The sequence below is a fragment of the Suricata suricatta genome, chromosome 12, assembly GCF_006229205.1.
Source record: "Suricata suricatta isolate VVHF042 chromosome 12, meerkat_22Aug2017_6uvM2_HiC, whole genome shotgun sequence".
NCBI lineage: Eukaryota > Metazoa > Chordata > Mammalia > Carnivora > Herpestidae > Suricata > Suricata suricatta.
The window spans coordinates 9,143,100-9,158,481 of record NC_043711.1 but is presented as its reverse complement, the minus strand read 5'-3'; the positions used below and the strand labels follow the sequence as shown (position 1 = coordinate 9,158,481).

At 58.7% G+C, this 15,382-nt stretch overlaps 3 protein-coding genes across 4 annotated transcripts in view; 1 reads left to right on the top strand and 2 right to left on the bottom strand.

Annotated features, from left to right (window-relative positions):
• C12H19orf53 (chromosome 12 C19orf53 homolog) overlaps positions 1-21 on the top strand; it is an 889-nt gene extending 868 nt beyond the window's left edge. Inside the window, exon 3 of the mRNA XM_029916606.1 lies at positions 10-21. Within this exon, the coding sequence (XP_029772466.1) occupies positions 10-21 (12 nt within the window). The remainder of the gene's footprint in view (positions 1-9) is intronic.
• Positions 15-1,576, bottom strand: MRI1 (methylthioribose-1-phosphate isomerase 1). Of its 2 annotated transcripts, none has more exons than XM_029918330.1 (3): positions 1,382-1,576; positions 1,056-1,294; positions 15-295 (listed from the first exon to the last, which is right to left on the bottom strand). In XM_029918330.1, the coding sequence occupies exons 1-3, from the start codon at positions 1,511-1,513 to the stop codon at positions 49-51; spliced, it is 618 nt and encodes a 205-aa protein (XP_029774190.1). In that variant the 5' UTR covers positions 1,514-1,576; the 3' UTR covers positions 15-48. The 2 variants fall into 2 exon arrangements, with proteins under 2 accessions (XP_029774190.1, XP_029774191.1); XM_029918331.1 differs by having other exon boundaries at positions 1,418-1,576.
• Positions 1,577-2,564: 988 nt separating this feature from the next.
• Positions 2,565-14,620, bottom strand: CCDC130 (coiled-coil domain containing 130). Its single transcript, XM_029918329.1, has 10 exons — positions 14,571-14,620; positions 11,490-11,664; positions 10,190-10,243; positions 8,257-8,339; positions 6,882-6,937; positions 5,364-5,424; positions 4,554-4,696; positions 4,294-4,466; positions 3,395-3,533; positions 2,565-3,267 (listed from the first exon to the last, which is right to left on the bottom strand). Exons 2-10 carry the CDS (start codon positions 11,490-11,492, stop codon positions 2,786-2,788), a joined length of 1,194 nt encoding a protein of 397 aa, XP_029774189.1. The 5' UTR covers positions 11,493-11,664; positions 14,571-14,620; the 3' UTR covers positions 2,565-2,785.
• Between the last annotated feature and the right edge of the window lie 762 nt (positions 14,621-15,382).

Below are 15,382 nucleotides of genomic sequence, written 5' to 3'. Positions count from 1 at the left end.
AAAAAATAGTCAAAGTATTAAAAAAAATCTTTACATCTTTTTGGTGGGTCAAGTGACTAGGGTTTCTTTCTCCGGCATCCAAAAAGGGCCCGTCCCCATCCCCATGGAAGCCCACTCACCCAGGGCCGTGCCATAGCCAGCAGTGGCCAGTGCGCCGGTGTTACAGTGGGTCAACACGGTCACCCTGCCGCCGCCAGGAGCCACCCGCTCCAGTAGGTGGTGGGCTCCCAGGTCCCCAATGCTCCGATTGTCTCTGAGGTCTTTCTCCAGCATGTCCTCGGCGCAGCGGATCACTCTGGGGCCAACAAGGGGCCGTCAGCACCAGCCACCAGGCCTGGGGACCAGGCTAGCCCCTCTGCCCCACCCAACACTGGGAGGTAGAAGCCCGTGGGGCCCGCACTCTTCTGCCACCACAACCTGTCACACTGCTTGCTCACACGATGCATGTTTACCAAGTCCGTCATACGAGCTGGAAAGCACAGCACAAAAATCTCTACCCTGTGGAGTTCACGCCAGGGTGGGGCAGGCAGGTGGTAAGCAGTCAGTGAAGGAGAAGAAGGCAGGGTCGGGGGACAGAGAGCAGGGGGATGAGCTGTGTTACATGGTGGGGGGGGGGGCAGGAACCTGAAACCTGATAGAGTAAGCTCTGTGGATACCTGACCTTCAGAGGCGGCGTGTGCAAAGGCCCTGAGACAGGAGTAAGCTTGCTAGTGTCAGGCAACATGCAGAGTAACTGCGCGGACTGCAACAGAGAAGAGTGGAGGAACAAAAGGGCAGAGAAGGGATCAAGCCAGGACGCAAAATTCCTCAAAAGCAAAAACTAGGAGAATGCAGTGGCGACCTCCAAGGCAGACTGGGCTGGGCATGCTCTGGGGAACCTGAGTGCAAGGACCTTGGAACCCAGGGGTCCCGCAAGGGCTCTTGGTCCTGCTTGTGTGTCCTTGGAATGACAGGCCGTGTCTCAGTATTCTTATATGTAAAATGGGTTGCTGTGCGAAAAAGGAGTTAACGGCCTCCACGCAGAGCAGTGTTTGGCACAAGGCCTCCCGCCCTACCTCTCCCGGACCGCCTCCTCCGTGGCGCCCTCGCGCTCGGCCTCCAAGGCTGCGGCGTCGGCCAGGTGGCTGGCGGCGCGGGCCAGGTTGACGGCGGTGGGCCGGGCGGTGACCAGGAAGCTCAGCGCGTCGCGCACGAAAGCCACCAGTGCGGCGAGTCCCGGTCCCCCCGCGCCCGCCTGCAGCTCCACGGCGAGACTCAGGCAGCCCACCAGCGCGATGGCTGGGGCGCCGCGCACCTGGAGCAGGGGTGGTGGGGGATCGGGGCGTCAGGCGGGGCCGTCCCCCTCCCACCCCGGCCCCGTCGCTTCGCCGCGCGGCCCCACCTTCATGGCTCGGATAGCCTCCCAGGCCTGGCGCACCGAGCCCACCGCCTCGTAGCAGCTGCGCTGGGGCAGCAGTAGCTGGTCGAGGATCTCCAGCGAGCCCCGGGAGTAGCGAATCGCCTCCAAGGCCATGGTCGCGCCGCCGCGCGCACGCCGCCCTAGCAGCGCCGGGGACCTCCCTGCGCACGCGCGGGCACAGACCGCGTCTGGAGTGGGCGGGACCCGCACCGCCCCCTCGGGAAGGAGGCGCGTGCGCACTGCAATCCCGCGCAGCCGGCAGTCGGGGCGGCGGATCCCACCCGGCCCCCGGGGCGAAGTTTGGGCAGCTCGCTGCCTCCTGGAAACCACAGATAGCACCGTTTGCGGGGCACCTCCAGAGTCCCGGGCCTTGTTGTCTTACCGTTCGGCTGATCAGAGTTGAGGGTTCATAGCATGATCCCCCAAATCCCAGGTGGGCGCCCTTAGGGGCCTGATTCCTCCAGCCACGGCGACTGCTGAAGGTGTTCTCAAATAAAGGCCCCAAGTGGGTATTTAGAAGACTAAGGCGCTCTTACTGTTGTCCCGAAACCTTCCCTTCCCTGCAGGGAGCAAAGGCTGGTGGCGTGGGGGTGGCCACTAGGGCCACCATGCCCCAACGGGCGAAATACAAATCGGGCCCTAACCTGGCCTCCGAGAGTACTGTGTGCCCAGAGGATAGATTAGCGCCCGGTTCACCGCACCTCCTCGGGACTCGGTAACTGACCTTCCTTTTCCACGGTGTGGGGGCAGGGGGCAGGGGGCAGGTGGAGTTTCCGGGGGGATGCCATGCTGTTTCTGAGCTATTTTCTGTTCAGTTTACCTGTTTCCTTCAAAAGCTGCACCGTGGCAGGGAATAACGAAAACCCCACACCTGCATGCTCAGGACTGGGCTGCTTCAGGCACCTTCTATGCTCCCAGCCCTAACTGTGCGGCTCCTGCTGCCTGGTCCCCCTTTCACCCTCAGACTGTACTGCCTCCTCCAGAAAGTCCGCTGATTGCAGACCAACCTGAGCGACCGCACTGAAACTTCACCTCACGCTGGGTGGGGATCATGGCTGTGGCAGCCAGCATCACACTGGCTGATGAGGGCCCCTGCCAAGCTTAGCAGGGGGGCTGCAGGGGTGGGGGAGGCAGCCCCTGGGCCCATCTAGCAAGCCGAGGCAGGGACAGAGAGGCAGGGCTTTAATGTTGGGACGTAATCCCACAAGGCACAGACACTGTCTCCAGGACCAAATAAATAACTCCACTGCTGCAGGAAGGCGAGGCCTCGGGAGGGGCAGCGTCTGGGCTCTCCGAGGGCAGGGTTGGCACAAGCAGGGTTGCAGCCCGGGAGGGGCCTCCTGGGCGCGTTGTGGCCTCTGGAGCAGGTCTGGTCCGTGGAACTGCTCACTCGCTCTCTGAGTCGGAGTAATCGGCCACCAGGGAGGAGCTGAGGATGCACGGGTGTGGTGGGTCCTGGGAGGTGGCTGCCTCCGGAGAGGTGCCTGGTGGGGGCTGGGGTCCGTCCTGCTGTGTCCCCTCCTGCCCCTGGGGCCTGCTGCTCGTGGAGGTCTCGGGGATCTGGGGAGAGCAGTCTTGGGGGGATGTGGGCCTGTCCTGGGCGTTTGGCGCTGGCGCCCGCGGCTCCCCAGGCTGGGGGGTCTCTGCGGCCTGCTGGGGGCTCTCGGGGACGTCTCGGGACCGCCGCCGCACGATGCCCAGGTCCCCTACGCTGATGGGGGAGCTGACAGGCGTGCATCTACGGTTCTGGGCCAGCCTCTTCAGGACGCTGCCGGCTTTGCTGCCGCCAGGGCTGGGGCCCGGGGCAGAGGGGAACCAGGAGCGGCTGATGATCTCCGTCCGCTTGAGTTTCTGCTTGTCTTCGTAGGCTGGGGGTCGGGAGGGAAGAGAGGGAAGGAGGTCCAAAGCTGCCCTCTGCCCTGGGGGACCGCTCACGGCTGGGGGACCCCCATCTCCGCCCCCCCGCCCCCCTCACCCCCTGGGCCCCCCACGCACAGTCCAGGGTGTGGAACTTGAGCAGGGCGGCCAGCCGGCGGTCGTCCTCCGTCTCCGGCACCAGCGGGATGGCCAGGCTCGCCTTCGCCTGCAGCGCCTGGTCCCTCTCCTCCTCCTCCTGCATGGCTTTTTTCTTTTCCTGTGTGGTGGCGGACCGGGTAGGGGAGAGGTACGGTGGCCGTCAAAGACCTGCCTCTTCCCTGCCCGCCTCGAGATTTCCTCCTCTTCTAGCTCATCCGAGGCAAGGGCCTCCCGCGGTGCCCGGGGCATGCGAGTCACCCGGCAAGTGGGCGACGCAAGCAACCCTCGAGCGAGGACTGTGCCCGGCGGGGACGGGGGCCAGGCTTTGGCACCTGTACCCTGGGTGCTTCTGTACTCAAGCACAGGCGGCTCGCCGGGGGGGGGGGGGGTTCGCACCCTGAAACATGCACGACCACACTTCCTTGTAAGCGACTTTCCCTTTTTCAACATTCTTTACCCCGGGTTGCAGCAGAGGGATTTTGGCAATTATGCGGGCATGGGTTGAAAGCTTGGGGACTCCGTTTTGGGACGGCTGATGGACCCTCGAGACGCGTGTTAGCAGCTGAGTAGCAGGTCAGGGCCCCGCCGGGCCGCGGCACCCGGGCCCCACCTGCGCCCCAGATCGACGCTTCCCTTCCCTCGGACAGCGTGCAGAAGGCAGAGCCGGGCTCCCCGGAAGGGGCTCCTGGTTAATAACAGCCACTGGGCTAGGGGCTTCCCGTGGGTGCCCGGAGGCGGGAGATGTGGTCACGTGGGGAAACTGAGGCTCAGAGGGCTAAGGGACGCGCCTGTAGCTGTGATGCGCTGGGCTGAAGGCCGCACCTGCACTCTCCTCGCCCGTGCGCACGGCCCCGAGCCCGAGCAGGAGCCCCGCTCACCCGGAACCTTTTCCGCAACATGCTGTTCAGGGCGAAGTCGTCCTTCCAGGCGCTCTGGGCCTCCTGGATGTGGCTGAGGGTGGGGAGGGCCTTCCGGAGAGTGCTCCGGTCGGCCTCGCCGTGCTCCAGGCGGAACATGGCGTCCGTCTCCAGCTTCTGCTTCTTCTCCTGCTCTGCAGCGGCGAAGATGCACCAGGGCCTTCAGGCTCGGGCTCAGGGCTGGCCTCGGGGCCCCCGCCCCCCACCCCCGCCGTGCTCACCTGTCGTCAGCACCTGCTCGTTGTCCTCCATGTCCCAGCGCTCCTCCTTGCGCTGGGCGCCACTCACGATCACGTAGTCGCAGTTGGCGGGGTCCGTCTGCATCTCGATGTAGTTGACACACAGGTGGCATTTCATCCGGAACCTGGGTGGGCAGAGAGCGGAAGTCAGGGCACCGAGGTGGCCCCAGGCCACCCGTCACCCCTTGCCTGCTTCCTTCCATTTGTGCGCATCGGTCAGCAAGTGCCCACTGAGCACTAGCTGCCCACCGAGCTCTGTGTCTGGGGTCGCGGCTGTGGGGGAGGCAGAGCTTCCATCTGGAGTTTGTTCACCTGTTTGTTCACGGGTTCAACAACCCTCCCGGGTGAGGCCACCAGTGTCGGGGGTGAGTGCGGCTTCAGAAAAGGCCTCTCTGAGAGGTGGTGTTGGAACAGAAACCCGAGGAAGGAGAGGGGGCCTTGCAGATGTCTGGGGAAGAGCATTCCAGGAGCAGTGAGGTGGGGGCCTTCCTGGGGTGTGTGAGGGAACTCAGGGGGAGAGTGGAAGGAGGGGAGGACGCCCAGGGGACCGGGCGGAAGATTCAAGGCCTTGGGTGCTATGGGGAGGACTCGGGCTTTTTTTTAGTCTGAGGAAAGTGTGAGCCATGGAGGGTTCTAGGCAGAGGGATGTGCCCTGGCTGACAGACCAGGACAGCTTCCAGGAAAGGACGGCAGCGAATGGCCACCAGGGAATGGCTGCCCTCCTACTCAGACTCCTTTGTAGCCCCCTCACCCTGCCACTGGTCCCTGAGACACCCGCCAGACTGCCCCTACCTGTAGATTGGCGTTGTGTAATAATTGCCGACCTTCTTCTTTTCTGCATTGTAACGAACACCTGGGAGGAGGGAGAGATGGGGCTCAGGTTTAAGCCACCCCCGGCGTCTCTGCCCTGGGTGGGGGGCAGCCAGGGCTGGTATTCCGTGTACCCCCAGGGGAGACACCTCTAGAGAACCTTGAAGTTCAAGGTAGGAAAGAGCTGTGTCCAGGCCACGTGACCAGTGCTCAAGCCACTGAGGAGTGTGGGTGGCGGTAGGAGGGTCCAGGTTCAAACACGGACTTCACCACCCGGCAGCTACGCGACCTTAGGTCGGCTCCTCAGTTTCCCTTCAATTCAGTAGCGATGACTGTCACGTTTGCCACACGGCGCTGTTTTGAGAGCTACGGGAGCTGAGGACACACACAGCTCACTCGGCACAGGGTCTGGGGCCTGGCAAGGGCTCGAGGAGGGCTGGCTGTCCCTGGTAACATCTGCATTTTGTGCTTTCTCGCTGATTAGATGATTTACATTTTCGATCTGTTTAATCCTGCTTGTTGGGTGAAAAGCAAGCTGTAAACCACAAAAACAGAACTTGGGCGGGTGGGCGGCGTGGCCCGCGGTTCCCTGTCCTGGTGGCTGCTTTGGTTCACGGCCCTGAGGGCGACCCACCTCTGTCCTGTGTCAGGCTGCATCCTCCTTTCTGTCCCCTGAGCACCTGGTGGCGTTCGGGCCAGATGCCCCTGGCTGGGTCTGATCAGGGGGACCTACTGGGGTGGGGGGAGTCACTGGTCCTCCTCAGCAGTGGGGTGGCCCGGCCCCTCCTTCCTGTTCCTCCGTGGCCCCTGGGATAGTGGCCGGCCCCTAATGCTAAGAGCCACTGCTCCTGTTTACAGGATAAGCTGCTGCCTGGGGCCGGGCACTGTGTGAAGAGCTGAGGGTCCCTGTATCAGAGGAGGACACAGTGGCCACGTGGGCCACGTCCCCTGCCCGAGATCTCAGGGCTGCCCAGTGTGGCCATGGGCCCACGTGTCTGTCCATCTGTGTGGCACGGACAGGGGCCCAAACATGAAAGGTCCCAGCACAGGCAGCAGTGGTTTGCGTTTTGAACCCTTGCGTGTGCTCCATGCCGTGGGTTATGCCCGTTGCCTGCCACACAGGCGGGCGCTCCTCCCACCTGAGTTTCAGGGATGGGTAAATTGAGGCACAGGAGGGCTGAGTCACATGCTGAGGTTAAGCCAGCTAGGACGTGGCAAAGTGGGGTCTCTTGACTGCTCTGCGACAAAGTGTCCACAACCCACCAGTCCCTTGGCTGCCTGTTTTCTCTCCAAAGCCTGATCAGGGGCCCAGCGGTTGGTTAAGCGGCTCCCTGGCTGCAGGGCCTGAGTGGTCGGGGGCGGGGCCGAGCGGCCAGGGGCAGGACTGAGCACTCGGAGGCGGGGCCGAGCAGTCGGAGGCGGAGCTGTGCTGGCAGGGGCGGAGCTGAGCGGCCCAGGGGCGGGGCGGGGCGGGGCGAGGAGTGGAGGGGCGGTGCTCACCCATGCCAATGTGGTTCTTGCAGCCATCGCACCAGATGTTATAGGGCATCTCAAACCTGCGGGAAACAGACAAGGGCTAGTTGGCACCCATGAGTTCCCTGGGCCTGCGCACCTGCGCAGCTGCGGCCACACCGCGGAGGGCACACTTGTGCTGAAGATCAAGATCCGCCCGCCTGTCCCGTGGCTCTCCCAGTGCGTGTGAGTCTCTGGTGTTCGTGCCTCACCGTGTGGGCTACAGAACCCACAACCTGAGTGGAGGAGGGGAGCCGAGCGGAGCTGCGGCCCAGCCAGCGGTTAGGAGACCGGCTGCACTGTCACTGGGTTTCTTCTCTGTGGCTCCGTTTGCGGCCATGACCAGGCCGAGCGTGTGCAGGAGTGATAGGGCTTCTAGTTTGGATACTGTTCAGTAATGAATAATGGGGTGAAGGACACTGCACAGATTAGCCGGGGGCTCAGCAAACACAGCGGCTGGGGTGTGAAGGTGTGGGGGGTGAGGGGTGTTTTGTGTTTTGAGGTGACCTTCAGCTCTGGGTCTCCTGAGGCCATGGCTGGGACCCGCATCTTGATTCTTTTTCCATAGACATTCCAACCTCTTGTGATTTTGTCAGTGGAGCCTCTGCTCAAGCAGAGGTGGGACTGTGGAGACTGAGGTCAGAGAAGGGCTCGTCCTTCCCAGGCAGCACAGGCTGGCTTCTGCTACCTGTCCCGGGTGACGCGCGGGGGCATGGGCCAGAAACAAAAGGAGAGCCCCGCGGGGAGGGCCACTGTCCTAGCTCAGTGGCAGTAATGGCTGTGATTCTTTCTCCTCCCCATATCTGTGCCCTTTGCAATGTGACTCTGCAATGCGTCCTGTCGAGAGGTGAGATGAACTAGCTGCCCTCCCCCTGCAACACTCACTCAGGGCCATCGATGAGAGAAGTGACAATGTGCCAGCTCTGGGCCCCAAGAGTCCTTGCATGCCTCTGCTCACTCTCTTCTGGAACCTAGGTGCTGCCATGTGCACACGCCCCGGCTGGCCAACCAGAGGATGAGAGACATGTGGAGAGGAGCCCAGTCTTGCTGGCCCAGGCCATGCCGGACTAGCCAGTCCCCCAGGCAGGTGACCCCCCAAACACGAGAGAGCCCAGCCCAGGTCAGCCGAGCCCAGGAAAGGGCAGCAGCGTCATCCCACTGAGCTGCAGGATTGGGAGCAGCAAGTAATACATGTTTATCATTTTGTTACACAGCAACAGCTGACTGATACAAGGCTTTCTGCTTTATGGAATCAAGGCCCTGCAAACGGTCCTGCAAATCAGGGGGACTGAATTCTCCCAGAGACTGATGCGAGGGGGTGGGGTGGGGAGGGCACAGATGCAGGGTGATGCCAGGGGCTTACCTGATAATGAGGATGCCTTGTGACAGCTTCCGAGCCCGCTCCCGTAGCGGGTGGCTGTTGTGGTATCGGTTGAGAGAGCCATGCTGCATGGAAAGGACATGGGGTCAGATGAGCACAGCAATGCAGTCTCCCACAGGCCGAGAGGCCTCTTTCTTACGTGCTGTGGGCAGTGTTAGCAGCAAACTGCAAGGCGCTAAGGCCTCAGCGGGGCCAGCGGGGTTGGGATCTGGAATATGTGAGCCTGAATCTTGGCTCTTCTGTTGAGGAGCCGGAAGCGCTGCATGGCCCTAGGGAGCGACCTCACTCTTTGCTTTCCAAGCCTCTGTTTCCTCTATCTGCCAACTGGGGACAATGCCTGTGGTCACCTCCGGTGCTGTGGGGATACCGGGGGAGAGGTCAGCGCTGGTGAGTGTTTGCTGGGGTCTCATTTTTTTAAAGGGACTTTGAGATTTTATTTATTATTTTTTAAAAATTATTTACTTTTAGTGTTTATTTTTTGGGGGGGGGGAGTAGAGAGAGAGGAATCTGAAGCAGGCTCCAGGCTCTGAGCTGTCAGCATAGAGCCCCAAGTGGGGCTTGAACTCATGGGCCATGAGATCATGACCTGAGCCAAAGTCGGATACTTAACCGACTGAGCCATCCACACGCCCCAGCATTTTATTTTTAAGTTATGTCTATTTTTTTTTTGAGAGACAGAAAGAGACAGCATGAGCGGGGAGGGTCAGAGAGAGAGGGAGACACAGAATCAGAAGCAGGCTCCAGGCTCTGGGCTAGCTGTCAGCACAGAGCCCGATGAGGGGCTCGAACTCACAGACTGTGAGATCATGACCTGAGGCGAAGTCGGACGCTTAGCTGACGAGCCACCCAGGCCCCCCTTTAAGTTATGTCTATACCCACCCTGGGGCTCGAACTTACAACTCCAAGATCAAGAGTCACAGCTCTACCACCTAAGCCAGCCAGGCACCCTGCATCATCTTGCTTTAACCCCTCAAAGATCCTATGACGTTAGGCCGTTTTTTATTTTCCTCTTTTGACGTATGGGGAAACTGTGGCACAGAGAGGCCAGTCCCGTGCCCAGGACCACGAAGCTGGGATGCGCCTACTCATCCGCCAGGCCCTCACTGAGCACCTCCAGTGTGGGGCCCAGCTGTGAACAGGACGGATGAACATCTCCGCCCTCAGGTGGACATTCTAGAAGGGGGACATGGAACAATGTCCAAATGAAGGGATAGCACATCACAGAGCTGACGGGCTACCCTGAGAAATAAAGCCCTAGATGATGTCACAGAGAACGAGACGGTGGTCAGGGAAGCCCCCTGTGGGGAGAGACCTGAAGGACGGGAAGGGGCCTGTGGTCAAATGAAGAGGTTCCAGGCAGAGGGAACAAAGAGGAAGCCAGAGGAGCTAGAGCTGGGAGAGCAAAGGGGGTCTGACGCAGACCCTCTGCCGGACCTCACCCTGAGCTTCGCTGGACATGGGCTACGCTGGGCCCAGTGTAAAAGGTCACTGACCACACAGCCGCATTTACCACTGGGATTAAGACTGCCTGAGGGGCTCCCGGGGCTCCCGGGTGGCTCAGTCAGTTAAGCAACTGACTTTGGCTCAGGTCACGACCTCATGGTTCATGGGTTCGAGTCCCACGTTGGGCTCTGCACCAACAGCTTGGAGCCTGGAGCCTGCTTCGGATTCTGTGTCTCCCTCTCTCTCTCTCTCTCTCTGACCCTCCGCTGCTCATGCTCTGTCTCTGTCTCTTTAAAAAAAAAAAAAAGACTGTCCTAGAGCCACGTGACAAGTGCAAGGCAGCGACACCTCAGGGGCCACCCATGCTCCTGCGGCCCGGCCCTGACGCCAGGAGGGGAGGCCGTTCGATGACGCCCCTGCCCTGCGGAGTCTCTTTGCTGTCGTGGACACGGGGAAGGGAACGCGGCCTTACCTTCTCGGGATTGAAGTCCGGAGGGTAATACTTGTTCACACCTTTCCTTTCACCCTGGAAAGCAGAAGACAGATGGGACTCAGAGAGGGCCCTGCAGGAGACCTGGTCATCCAGCCTCGAGGGGCGGGGCCCGGATGGTGGAGACTGACCCAGGGTTCTGGGCCCGACTGGGGACGGTGACTCGGGGACTGGTGAGCCACTGTCGTCACGGTAGAAAACCTCATGAGAATCAGACTCTAATGGCTTCCAGTGCTTTGGAGACCGCGACGGACAGCGAGACACGTTTAATGCTGCCACTATGCAAACATGCACGTCACACCGCAGGAGCACGGCACAGGTGTCGTGGGAGAGGGCCTATCCGGCTGCGAGGGTCTCGCGTTCTAAATGCAGCCGCCCAATGAACTGACTTGACGACACACAGCAGGAGCGGTTCTCCGACTCCGCCGGGCGTTACGTGCGCCTGAGGAGTTTCTAGAATCCTGATGCCGGGGCCCCACCCCCAGAAGCTCTCGGGAGGGGAGCTCCTCCAGGGCCTGGCACCCGGACCCCCAGGCTTTGAAAAGGCAACCTGGAAACCGGTGTTAGAACAGATCCTCGTGCATGCACGCCCCTAGCAGCCCTGGTCACAACCGCCACAGGGTAGAAACAACTCGGACGTTCTTCAGCGGATGAACGGGGCCCCACCAGGCAGCAGAAGCAGACGGTGGAATATTATTCAGCCATGAAAAGGGATAAAGTTCTGACTTTGGCTACGACGCGGATGCACCTCAAACTCATTGTGTTTAGCGAAAAAAGCCAAAACACAAAGGGCCACGTATCATGTGATTCCACTCACATGAAATGTCCCAAATGGGACAGTCTATGTGGACAGGAAGCACAGGTGGACAGGTGGTTGCTGGGGGCTGGGGAGGGACTGCTCATGGGGGTAGGATTTCCTTTTGGGGGAGATGCAAATGCTTCGGAAATAGAGAGAGGGAGTGGTTGTCCAACACTATGACAATACTAGACGCCACTAAATCGTACGCCCTAAGATGGTTAATTTCATGTTATTTGAGTTTCGCCTCCTTTAAAAAAAATTTAAAAAAAATAAAAAATTAATTTAAAAAGGAAAAGAAAAGAAAAAAGCTCCCTGGGGGATTTTAGTGCATGGCCAACTTTGAGAACCACTGCACCAAGAAGACCGCGATCCGGAGTCTGGAAACACCACCTTGCAGCCTGGGGAGGCGGAGGGAAAGGATGGCCTCGGGGGCCTGACAAAGACCAGAGGAAAAACCCAGCGAGCACAAGGCTGTCTACTCACCATCTTGGCGGCTGCCTACTGGTCCCCGCCCCCGACAGGGCTGATCTGAAAAGATGAGGAAACGCAGATCGGGAAGGGTGGAACCCCTGCCTAGTGGTGCCCTCCTGGGGAGCCCGGAGGAGGGGCCACGGCTTCTCTGCGGCTCAGACGACCCTCCGAAGGGTGACGTTGGTCTCTGTAGAGAGAGAGTGTCGTGTTCACTCTCCGCCAACATGTGTCTCACGGCTGATGCTTCTCATCCTTTCCCGGCCCCCACCCTGGACCGCCGCAGCTGCCTCGTCCCTGGTCTCCTGGCTCTGCCCTTGACTGCCAAGGTCTGTGTTCCCCACAGAGATCAGTAAAGTATTTTAAGAGGGAAATCTGAAACATCGGGGCGCCTGGGTGGCTCAGTCAGCTGAATGTCCGACTTCGGCTCAGGTCATGATCTCATAGTTCGTGGGTTCAAGCCCCGCGTCAGGCTCTGTGCTGACAGCTAGCTCAGAGCCTGAAGCCTGCTTTGGTTCTGTGTCTCCCTCTCTCTCTGACCTCCCTCTGCTCGTGCTGTCTCTCTCTGTCTCTCTCCAAAAAAAACAAAACAAAAACAAAAACAAAAAACCCCACCATAAAAAAAAAAAAAAAAAAAGAAATCTGAAACATCATCCTCATGCTTCAACCCCTCCAGTGGTTCCCTTTGGTTTGAGAGTTCATGTCAACCCCCTCGCCACAGCCTATGGGGCCCCTGCCTGCCTCTCCAAGCCCGCCTATCCCCCTTCTGCCTCTCCCCCACTCTTCCAGTCATGCTGGCTCCCTGGCTGCTGTCAAAGGCTCGGCAGGTGCAGGCCACATGCCGTGGACGCTCTTCCACCAGCTGTCTGTGGTCACAGGTCTCAGCTCAAGCACCATCTATGTCAGAGGCCTCATCTGACCATGTGACCTAAAGTCCCTTCTTCCCTGGGGTTCCCATCACATCATCCTGTGTCGGTGTGCAGGCGGTCTCCTGCCCCAGGCTGCTCTGCGCTGTCCCTCTAGCACCTGGGACGCTACGGAGCCCCTGAGAAATGCTGACTGTATGAGCCACTCAAAACTGATTTGAGTTCCCTAAGAATTAGTGCAGGCGACACAAATATCAAGTCCCAGGCTTTTTTTTTTTTTTTTTTTTTTTAGTGTGTAGTCATTTATTCTGAGAGGAGAGACAGAGAAGGGAAGAGAGAATCCCAGCAGGCTCCATGCTGTCAGCACAGAACCCGATGTGGGGCTTGATCCCACGGACCCTGAGATCATGACCTGAGCCGAAGCTCAACTGACTGAGTCACCTACACACCCCGTAAATGCAAGTCTCCTTAAATGGGGTGGGGACTGCCCTCCTCCTGCGTGTCTGGGAGTGAGATGTTTAGGTCAAATAAAAGGAAGTCCTGCTTGATCAAAGAGAGACACTATGAGGGACGGAGGTATATTCTAGAACGGGGGTGGGCAAATTTTCTCTATGAAGGGCCAGACAGTAAATGGTTCTGGCTTTGCAGACCCAACTGTGTCTCTGTCCCAATGACTCAACTCTGCCACCATAGCTAGCAAAGCAGCTGTAGACAATATGTAAATGGGCGTGGCTGCATCTCATCGAAACTTTATTTACAGACACTGAAATTTTAATTTCACATGGTTGTCACTAGCACAAAATATTATACTCCTCTTCTTTCCCCACCATTATGAAGTTAAAACCATTCATGGGGCGCCTGGGTGGCTCAGTAAAGCACCAATGTCAGCTCAGGTCATGATCTCACGGTCCGTGAGTTCAAGCCCTGCATCGGGCTCTGTGCTGACAGCTCAGAGCCTGGAGCCTGCTTCTGATTCTGTGTCTCCCTCTCTCTCTCTACCCCTTCCCTGCTCACACTCTGTGTCTCTCTCTCTCAAAATTAAATAAACATTAAAAATTAAAAAAAATAAACATTCTTGGCTGGTAGGCTGGGCACTCTCCAGCAGCTTGTGTGTGCCAGGCATTGCATGGAGTCTGACATCATGGCCTCATTTATTCTGTATTATGTTACTAGTATCCCTAGCTGATGGATAGAGGACATGGTGGGGCAGGGAAGGGAGGGAGGTTAGCCAACTTGCCCAGAGTCAGAGGCAAAGCTGGGGTTCTCTGCCATGACCATAAACATTTCTTCACTTCACATCCTCTGTCTGTTAAGCATGTCCCTGGCCCAGATTTTCCCAAGGTCACTCCCAACCTAAAAATGCTAAGTGCCCACCCAGGTTTTGGGGTACAGTTCCCTGGGCCTGTAGCCCAGTTCCTCTCCTCACTAACTGGGTGACTTCTGCCAATGTCCGAGCTTCCCTGAACTTCTGTTTTTTCATCTGTAAAGAGTACATGATGGTGACAGGACTGACTTTCTGGGGTTGCTGTGACTGAAATAAGACCCTGGAAGTGTCTGCAGGGGACCCCGTTTACAGGAGCTGGGGCTCTTACAGTGGTTTTGCCACCCCAGGGAGCGGGTGTTATAGGATGGATGTACAGAACTTTCTAGTCGTTGGTGTCAGGAGTAATTGCAAACACCACAGGCTTAGGGCATGGCGCTGGGGCTTGGATCGAGATTCTGCTGCTGGCTAGCGGTTCTGACTTTTGGCGAAGCCTTTCTTTCTGGGCCTCAGTTTTCTCATCTGTAGAAGAGGGTTTATATAAGCATCAACCTGATAAGGTTGCTGTCAGGGCTCAGTGAGCTGCAGGGCTGAGCACCGCGCCTGATGCAGAGTTAAGTGTCGGCACCTTCGATTATTTCTCATGCCAAACCGTTTTTACGATTATCTAAATCTTTACCCTAACCCAGCGAGGCAGGGGCTCACTGGTCCCATCTTCCAGATTAGAAAACCCAAGAGCCCTTCAGGCATGCAAGTGCCTGGGGTTGGGACTAAGGTCGCGGCTGGGGATGTCGGTCGGGGGGTCGCGCCTGGGACCGGAGCTGGGTCCGGACACTGTGCCCACAACCGCACAGCCCCGCGGACCCCAGTGCGCTCGCCCCGTCGAGCGGCTCCGAGGTCGCGGAAGGCAACGACCAGATCCCCTCGGGCCCTGCGGGCCTAAGCGCCCCTCCGCCTGTCTGTACTTACCTGCCCTCCTCCTGACGTCACGCCGTGCCGGTGCCCGGAAGTGAGTCTCCAGCGCGCAAGGGGGCGTGGCGCACTCTTCGCGTAACGCAAACGCTGGCGCGAGGCGGGGCAAAGCCGGCGCGTCGCCCTGATCTGATTGGTCGAGTGCCAAAAAGAGTGGGCCAATCCGGGCTTTCTCTCCCCAATCCGTGCCGTCACGAAGCTTCCCCGGCCCCACCCACTCTGCCTGGCCCAATCGGAGGCCCGCTAGCCTTCGAGCGCTGTCTCGTTGGGGGGAAGCGGGAGGGCAGGGTTGGCCAACTGCAGTCCGCGGCCAGATCGAATCTGCTCTCTGGTTTTGAACGGCTGGCGATCTAAGAACGATTTTTCCATTTTTAAATGGTTGTGGGGAAAAAAAATAAAAGAATGACCTTTTATTTTTATGAATTTTGAAAATAATATGAAGTTCAAAATAATATGAAGTGCCCACAAATAAAATAGTATTGTTAGACAGCCGTGCCCATTCATTTACCCACCTGTCCATTGCTGCTTACCCACTGCAAGAGCAGAGCTGAATGGTTGCAACAAAGTGAGTGACTCACACGGTCACTTTTGACTATCTTTGCAGAAGTGGGCCAGCCCATGTCTTGGAGTCTTCAGACCAGCCTGGGTGTACCTTCCGCATAAGGGAGGGGCTTTTGGGTTTACTTTTATGCCCTGCAGGGCCCAACAGAATCTGTTTGCTTGGCCATTCAACAGCCATTTATTAGGTGGTTGCAGTAGGCGATTCAGGGAGCAAACGACACACCTTTTCCTCTGATGAGGCCGGCACT